The 9673-nt window shown below is 37.1% G+C and overlaps 1 protein-coding gene across 1 annotated transcript in view; it reads right to left on the bottom strand.

Moving 5' to 3' along the window:
- Nucleotides 1–9673, bottom strand: part of LOC117475590 (solute carrier family 41 member 3-like) — a 36244-nt gene that overhangs the window by 3572 nt on the left and 22999 nt on the right. The window contains exons 8-9 of the mRNA XM_034121884.1: nucleotides 2733–2867; nucleotides 704–852 (exon numbers count right to left, since the gene is read on the bottom strand). Coding sequence (XP_033977775.1) covers nucleotides 704–852; nucleotides 2733–2867 — 284 coding nt within the window. The remainder of the gene's footprint in view (nucleotides 1–703; nucleotides 853–2732; nucleotides 2868–9673) is intronic.

The raw sequence follows: 9673 nt of genomic DNA, 5'->3' as shown, positions 1-9673 counted from the left end.
AAACCCTCTCTTTTTTCCTCCGTACCCAAATCTCTAAAAACGGGGCTACAACAGAGCTGATCCAGATTTTTGTCCGATATGACGTAATATCTGAAATGTAGGCTGGCTTTACACCCACGGCCCTATGAGAAACGTTGCTATCAGCACTTTTGAAACAGGAAGTGAAATAGAGGGATATGAGGTATAGCTAGAATGGGGGATCTGTTTGGTATTTTTAGCAAAACACTTCATAGACATGTTTTTTATATATTTGTATATATCTGAGACCTATGCTATTGCCTAAAAATAGCATGATAGGTGACCTTTAAGGTACATTTTAATTTGCCATATTTTGTCTATACATGTGCGTTACAAACTACTTTTTTTACGCAGTATAAATACAACATGCCTTTAAGCTTGTGTCAAATCCAAAAACAAAAAGTTTTTTTTTAATTATAAGTAAAGGAAAAAACATAAATTGCTGCGGAAAAAGAGACACACTAAATAAATATTATACTAATACATTAAAAACTAAATTAAAACCCAGATAATTATCAAATAATAATAATTTCAAGAGTAGATAAAGAATCTCTTTATATATCTTTAAAAAAATACATTCAGATTTAGAGTTAGATTACATCTGATTGTAAAACAGTAATATATAAAGGGTGCTTATTTCTTCATTATGTCTATTAGGAGTATCCTCTCTCTGTTTCTCTCTGACCTGAAGCAGCGCTGCACACAGGTAGCAGATGATGAAGGTGGTCGTCATGGCGATGTGGCCCCCCTGCAGCAGGTGGATGGTGAACAGGAAGAGCAGGTGACCCGGGACCACGAAGAGAACCAGGACTCTCGCCGATTTGGAGTTCACATCTAGATAAAACATAGAAAGAGAAGAAACAAGATGTGTGAGCTAGTGTGTCCAGTTTCTGTTTCATAAAATATGTTCTTGGGTTTCTTAGAACAGTTTTTGGCTTGTGCTTGTATCTGTTTAAGGAAATTATGTGTAGCTGAATTGTGATGTGTTCATTTTCAACTGAATAAACTATGGTCAGATGATTGCTTCCTATAAACTCACTTTCATTCTTCTACGTTTGTAACTTTAATAACTTGAAAGACACACTTCCTCACTTTTTTACAGATAATTATTTACTTGTTTTGATGGCACCTTAGAAGGAGTAGCTTTAATCTTCTCGTTGTACTTGTATAATGTCAATAAATGCTTCTAATCTAAGGTCTGTGTGTAGCTAGCAGCTGCTTAGCTTAGCTTAGCAAGACTGGGTAACAGCTAGCCTGCCTCGGGGGAAATGAACAAAATCTGCCTTCTGTATTACAGGCTATTTCTTTAGTTCACATGCTCTATTTGTTTTTAAATTGGCATTTGTTCATGTTCATGTGTGTGAAATACTGTATCTGGCTCTTAAGATGCTAAATGCCCTTGTTATTATGCCCCAGCTAGCATGCTAACGTTATCTGTCTGACATCTTGTGCCGGGCAAGTAGCATACAGTTGGTTTTTTTGGAGCTAGTTTGCTTAAAAATGCTGGAAATAATTAAATAAAACACACTTAAAATGTCCAGGAGAGCTACAGACAGTCTAAGTCAAGTCAAAGTCAACTTTATTGTCAATTTTCTGGGCGTGAGAAACAGACAGAAATGCTGTTTCTCACAATACCGAGGATTAAAAGTTCAAATATCTAAAAATACCTACATTATCACATATATATAAAACGTGTTGTAACTTGCTTTCAATGAAAATTAGCTACTGGAAAGGTTCTTGTCTTTTACATGTTGTGATTTGATTGATGTGACTTTAATAATACTCTTACATGTTTGACTCGCTTATTCCTTTTGTACAGAGGTGGGAAGTAGTGCAGTACAAATACTTCGTTACTGTACTTAAGTATATCTTTCTGGTATCAGTACTTTACTCCACTACTTATTTTTCTGACGACTTTTTACTTTTACTTCTTACATTTTGAACACAAATACCTGTACTTTCTACTTCTTACATGTTGAACACAAATACCTGTACTTTCTACTTTTTACATTTTGAACACAAATACCTGTACTTTCTACTTTTTACATTTTGAACACAAATACCTGTACTTTCTACTTCTTACATGTTGAACACAAATACCTGTTCTTTCTACTTCTTACATTTTGAACACAAATACCTGTTCTTTCTACTTCTTACATGTTGAACCCAAATACCTGTACTTTCTACTTCTTACATTTAGAACACAAATACCTGTACTTTCTACTTCTCACATTTTCCAAACAGGCTGGTTCCTTTAGTCTGAATGTGTGTTTGGTGGCGTGATCATTATTATTTAGAGTCATTGCGTGCCTATTGATTTGAACACGATCCGTGTATCCATCATTTCCTGGTCTTCTCTAAAGAAGAGGGACCAATGAAAACGTTGTCATGTTGCCGTTGTTCAGCATGGAAACATTCATTAGCTAACAATAACATTATTGTTCTATTAATATAAAGGGAGGTCAGGTACTCTTTAAAACAGCTGCTAGTTATGGGTACTTTTTACTGAAGTACATTTCAAAGCCCTCTTTACTTTCACTTGAGTAAAGAAGTTTAGTCTGTACTTCTACTTTTACCAGAGTGTTTTTAAACACGAGTATCTGTACTTCTACTTGAGTAAAGGATGTGTGTACTTTTGCCATCTCTGCTTTTGTATTCATAACTCCTGATGAAGGACACCTGTATTTCTTCTGTATATACTGTATATATCTGACCTGAGGAGCAGAGGGTAGCAAAGGGTCCGGGACAGTTTCCACTCATCGTAACGGGAACAGATCCAGGAACAGTCCAGCAGTGAAGGTACGTGGACATCCTGCTGGCTTGAATGGCAACAAGATTTCCCCCTACGCCTGTTTTAATGGACAAATGTGGCACCGATCAATAACGAAACACACATTTAATAACACTAGGAACACAACAATACAACATTCTAGTTCATTTCAAGATTGGATTGGCAGTGTGAGACGCTTTTTTATCCAGGATAGAAATATAATACTTTTTATTTATTTTGACAGGTCTCTCTTGGAAATGAGACCTTGTGTCTCAATGAGATTTTAAACCTGTATAAATAAAGGCTAAATAATTTTTTTTTAAAGGTCTCCTATTATGCTATTTTTAAGCATATATTATGGGTCAGATATGATAATAATATATAAAAACTAGGGCTGTCAGTCGATTAAAATATTTAATCGCGATTAATCGCATGATTGTCCATAGTTAATCGCGATTAATCGCACATTTTTTATCTGTTCTAAATGTACCTTAGAGGGATATTTTTCAAGTTTTTAATACTCTTATCAACATATGAGTGGACAAATATGCTTTATATGTTTGTTTATTATCATTTGAACAATGACAAATATTCTCATGAATATTAAACACAACAACCTCTGAACATTACAAATATTCGCCTCAAGTCAACCTGGAACCTCTCTCATACAATAATACTGTGTGTGTGTGTGTGTGTGTGTGTGTGTGTGTGTGTGTGTGTGTGTGTGTGTGTGTGTGTGTGTGTGTGTGTGTGTGTGTGTGTATGTGTGTGTGTGTGTGTGTGTGTGTGTGTGTGTGTGTGTGTGTGTGTGTGTGTATGTGTGTGTGTGTGTGTGTGTGTGTGTACACTGTGATGGATCGTTGGAGCTATGTGCCGCTCAAGGCATGTAGCGCGTACTATCCGTGCTGAGTGCGCTGACTTTTCGTACAATGTCCCACTGTCTGGCTACCTGCATAAAGTCAAGTGCTCGGCGCAGTTGTCGGCGAAATGTCATTGAAACAGTTCCTTATATCCGTTAGCGCAGCTAGCTAGCACCAGATACTAACAACAACAACACGTAAGGTGTGCCTCGCTCGCGCGAGTCGCGCCACACATACACACTCCCTCCCGGTCCTCCCGATGGCCAGTCCGGGCCTGCCGGTGAGCGTGGAAGTGTGGTCTGCCACAAGCGGGCAGCAGGAGCGGGGCTGTCAGCATCAGCTTGTCGATGGTATTTTAAACTCGATGCGCTCTGAAACTACGGCGGCCGAGGACAAAAGATACACATGCGTTAATCGCGTTAAAATAATTAGTGGCGTTAATTTTGTTTGCGTTAACGCGTTATTAACGCGTTAACTTGACAGCCCTAATAAAAACATGTCTATGATGTGTTTTGCTCAAAATACCAAACAGATCATGCATTTTAGACATCCCTCATATCCCTCTATTTCAGCTGTTAGAGAACTGCTGATTTTGGGTCCTTAGCTTGAGAAGAGGGGGGGAGCTAATGCCTGATCAGAATTCCACGAGATACAGCTAAATGCTGCCGTGATTAAACACCATCATGTTCCAAACCACATCAAGGATTATTTCTGAAACAGTCTGGAGCTCAAATGCTTTTTCTCTCTCAGGTTTACCAAAAGGTGAGTTCCTTTCTTTATTTCCTGCTTTTTTACACATGCTCTCTCCAGTACAGATTAGCTCTGAGTGTTAGCGATGCTTGCTAATGTAAACAAAGAACATATTACGTCCAAAACACGCCGTGCATTGTTTCTGATAGCGACGTTTCTGATAGGTCCACATTTCAGATATTACATCATATCGGACGCAAATCTGGATCAGCTCCGTTGTTCACCCGTTTTTAGAGATGTGGGTAGTATTCGTTTATTTGTCCCCGAGGGGAAAATGGGTTGCAGCACATCACAAGGCATTTAAAACAAAAGAGAGAGGGTTTTGTTTTCTGACACTTTGTGAGTTCCCTGACACACCGGGGCGGGGACACATATTTATGTCTAAAAGACATCAAAAAGTGCATTTTGCATGATAGGAGACAAACTAAGAATACAACCATAACAAATTCTAGTTCATTTCAAGATTGGATTGGCAGTGTGGACAGAGGAGACGCTTTGGTGTCCAAGATAGAAATATAATCCTTTTGATTTAATAAAAAAAAAGTGCTTTTAGAGGAGGGTTTTAATATTTGCCATATGAAAGGCTGAGTAGTCACTGTAGGACATTTGATTTAACACTCGTGCAGAAATGATTCACTTTTTAAATATTGTTTTTTAAATCTGAATGCTTGGGAAAGGCAGTGTGGATGTTGTGTCATATTCTTTGAATCACTGCTCTCCCCTCAGGCTGATTTCATTAAAGCAGCAGAACAAAATGTCTTGGTTTGCAGAGCTTCGAAGCACATGGATCATTTTCAGTTAACATCGGGAGTGTTTCTGGCTGAGGAGTTATTTACTCAAGTATTGTAGGCCTTTTAAAGAAGACATTTGAAGTACTTTTCTTTAGTATTTTCTTTAGTTTTAAGTTATCTAGTATTCATAAGACAAATATTGTACACTTTTACACCACATCATTAAGAGGGAAATATAGTGCTTTGTACTACATTTTGCTGCTTGCTGTAGCCCCTTTGCTCGTTAACTTTGACATAAATCACAATATGATACGCTCACATAATAGGACGCCATACTATAATCTACAAGGTAAAGTATGTAACATTTCCTCAACATTAATGAACTACAACACTTACACACTGTACATTTTACATTTACATTTAATGTAATATTCCATTCCCTACACTCTTAATGTACATAATATCCTGCTTTATATTGTGTCTAAAGCCCTTCAATAGTGTTTTATTGTCAAAGTTTATAGATTTATTTTTATCTTCAAGGTCTTCTGCAATTTCTACTTTGTAATGCTGCTTAAAGGGGACCTATCATGCAAAATGCACTTTGTGATGTCTTTTATACATAACTATGTGTCCCCGGTGTGTCAGGGAACTCACGCAGCGTCAGAAAATAAAACCCTCTCTCTTTTCCTCCGTACCCAAATCTCTAAAAACGGGGGAACAACGGAGCTGATCCAGATTTGCGTCCGATATGACGTAATATCTGAAATGTGGACCCACGGCCCTATCAGAAAGTTGCTATCAGAAACAATGCCCGACTGTTTTGGACGTAATATGGTCGGTGTTTACATTAGCATCGCTAACACTCAGAGCTAACCTGTACTGGAGAGCATGTGTGTGAAGAAGCAGGAAATAAAAAGGAACTCACCTTGTGGTATAACCGGCAAGAGAGAAAGCCTTTGAGCTCCATACTGTTTCAGAAATAACCCTTGATAATCCATGATATGGCGTTTCATCACGGCAGTATTTAGTTTAGACAGTAGCTGCCGGGTCCCGCATGAGCTCAGCCCCCTCCTTTTTCTTTTTAATCAATTTTCCTTTTTTTTATTTTTCAAAGCTTTATACCCCAAATCAGCACTTTTGAAACAGGAAGTGAAATAGAGGGATATGAGGCATGGCTAGAATGGGTGATCTGTTTGGTATTTTGAGCAAAACACTTCATAAACATGTTTTTTATATATTTTTATATATCTGATATATCTTGCCTAAAAATAGCATGATAGGTGCACTTTAAATTCTATTTTGAGATGTTTATATTCTAGTAGTGTTTATTTCTACTCTTTACTTTCTACTTATGTGCAATGCCTTGTTTTGTTTTGTTGTTTTTTATGCTGCTGCAACGCAAACATTTCCCAATCTGGGATCAATAAAGTACCTCTTATCTTATCTTACATGTAAATGCAACAGGTATTCTTTAGTGATGAAAAGGGCAACTAAAACATACTATAATATTAAAACACTACAAAAAAAGGCTTTCTACATAATGAGTACTTAACATTTTGATGATTTAAGTACAATTTGTTGAAGTAAAATGTTTAATTCAGGACTTTTACTGGTACTATTACTATTTATTGTTTCTAGAACTGCCTCCTGCAAGCTCACTTACTTTTAATGTGCTTGTACTTATTTTTTACAGTGGTTGTTCTCTATTTGATTTAATTACACATGCGTTTGCCTCTCTTGTATCTGCACTATCCCTTCGCTGTTGAACATGAATAAAGCATTCATTATTCGGATTTAGATTTGAGTCTTTTGTATTTAAGGAAAGGATTTGAATACCTCTTCCAGCTCTGGTTTCCGGTCCCAAAGGAGAGGAGAGAGCTCTATATTGTAATGCAAATTCACTTCCTGTACGGGGGGGCGTCGAAAAATGCAGGAGTCTTTGGTAGCACTGAGGCTGGCAGAGATGCTACGCTAACGGGAGCTAACGCATAGTTGGCATTCTGATCAGGCCTGTGGTTCATGTAAAGCCCTCCATTGTAATTCCTCTCTGCTTAGTATGCTGCTTTGTGGTTCATCTGTTCCTCCACGCCTCTCTGAGGGTCCTTAAATACCTCATGATTTAATAATAACCCCAAATTTGGAGGCCCTTTTAAATAATTATAATGGGATTAGCTGCTCGGCGTCCGCATGCTCCAGCAGTTTCCACATTACATCAGTTGACATTAGTGATAATAACGAAGCTAATTATGAATGTCTTCAAAGATAAGTTCTGTTGAAACACCAAAACCCCAAATCCCAGCGCTGTGGGATCGAGCAGGAAAACATGTCACTTTGCTTTAAACGTGTGGAAGAATTACTTAAATTGTTTCCGCTTCAGCTAAGAGGATTATATCTTAAACAATATTTACTTTAGACCCTAATTAATCAAAGTTATCGTCCTAATTTCATCACCCCTGAGGTCTCTTAAATTAGGATCCTTCAACTGAACACTTAATGCAATCCTGCTTAAATGCAATGTAGTTTTTAATCAGTGGTGGAAAAAGTATTAATATACTAAGCTGAGTGAAAGCAATGTGAATTACAAATAAAAAAGTCCGCCATTTAAAATAGGATCCAAGTAAATGTATCATGTTAAAGTTTCAAAGGAAAGACTGCCAAGATGGAAAAAAACATTTATTTAATCACTAACTTAGCAATATAAATAGCAATAGTGCAGTTTTAAGCAGATACTGGGACATGTGTTAGTGTTTATATATCAGCAACTACTGTGACAATGTTTTGACATACTATACTCAGGGTTCCTGCAGGTTTCACCAACTCAAATGTAAGACCTTTTTAAGACCTTTTTAAGACCACTTTGAATAGAATTTAAGACCTATTTCACGGCAATAAAGTATGAAGGAAAATTGCTATGAAAGAAGAAATACCTCCCATAATTACTTACAAAGTAAATGTATTCACGTTCAACATAAGAACAATGACTGAACATAACAGCATAACAGTACACAGAACTGTGTTAGCGTGTTAGACAAAATGTGTGTGTGTGTGTGTGTGTGTGTGTGTGTGTGTGTGTGTGTGTGTGTGTGTGTGTGTGTGTGTGTGTGTGTGTGTGTGTGTGTGTGTATGTGTGTGTGTGTGTGTGTGTGTGTGTGTGTGTGTGTGTGTGTGTGTGTATTCAGTATATTCACTGTAGGGAGGCGTGTGGCGCAGTGGGTTAGTGCGCTGATCTTCGAATCAGTGGATAGCAAGTTTGAGTCCCACTGCAGTCAGCATGTCGTTGTGTCCCTGAGATACTTCACCCCAAATGGCTCCTGTGGGGATTGCCCAGAGTATTGAGTATGTAAGTCACTTTGGATAAAAGCGTCTAACAAGTGACATGTAATGTAAAAATGTGTGTGTGTGTGTGTGTGTGTGTGTGTGTGTGTGTGTGTGTGTGTGTGTGTGTGTGTGTGTGTGTGTGTGTGAGAGAAGGTGACAAGAGCTATTCAGAGCTCTGCTGCCTTGGCTACAATCTTTCATCGTTGCTGTTGTGTGATTGGTGTTTAACTACGGTATTTAGCGTATTTTTTTTTGCAAAAGGTGCAGCGGGCTTCAAACATGTTCCCCTCCACTGGTTTCAACCATAGACTGTATATATCAACCAAGCACTACATTTGATGTTTTCCAACCAAATACGGTTTAACTTACACTTCCCCATATTTATTTGTAAGTAGATTCGAAGATACCTGAGTTTCTGACTGCTGCTAGCTGAAGCTTGGTTGCTAGGTTACTAGCTGGGTGTTCTCTGATAAGGGGCCGGGGGAAACAAAGTTCGTGATTTCTGGTTCCATGTTGATTTATTTCAATACAAATTGTTGGGGGGAACTGAAAGGCTATTACCGTACTGGTTACTTTGCAGCCCGGACATTTCCCCCAAAATACATTTAGACGTGATCGCAACACAGAAGAACCTTTCAAATCCCATCATTTTTAAGACCTTCTAAATCATATTTAAGAGCTTTCTTATTTTTTTTGTATCATATTTAAGATTTTTAAGGCCTTCAATTCTGATTGTCAAATGTAAGACTTTTTAAGAACACTGTCTACTATTACCTTAAAAAAATAATCACGTTGTAAACTATACTATGACTTTTTCAGGATATTTTCAACATATTATACTTTGAATTTAGTCAACTTACTATGACTTTTTTTAACATGCTATAATATGACTTTTTTTAACATGCTATAATATGACTTTTTTTGTACATTCTTTACTATTACTCTTTTCTTGATATTAAAAAAAATAATAAACCAATGTTTTTTTTTATTGTTTTTTTGACATTGACATATGACTTTTTAATATTTGTAACATACTATACTATGAACTTTTTCATGATAAATGTGTTATTATTTTTGATCCTTCATTATATTTTAGACCAACTTTATTCTGACTCTTTTGTCATTCTTAACTTTTTTCATATTTTTGATCATTTATGAAGTATTTGTATTATACTTATTACGCTTATACATAGAGGGGTTAATGTTAAATCTTTAGTGGTGGTCAT

This window comes from Trematomus bernacchii, unplaced genomic scaffold (assembly GCF_902827165.1).
Source record: "Trematomus bernacchii unplaced genomic scaffold, fTreBer1.1, whole genome shotgun sequence".
In the NCBI taxonomy this organism is placed as follows: domain Eukaryota; kingdom Metazoa; phylum Chordata; class Actinopteri; order Perciformes; family Nototheniidae; genus Trematomus; species Trematomus bernacchii.
This window is presented reverse-complemented; position numbering and strand designations above follow the sequence as displayed.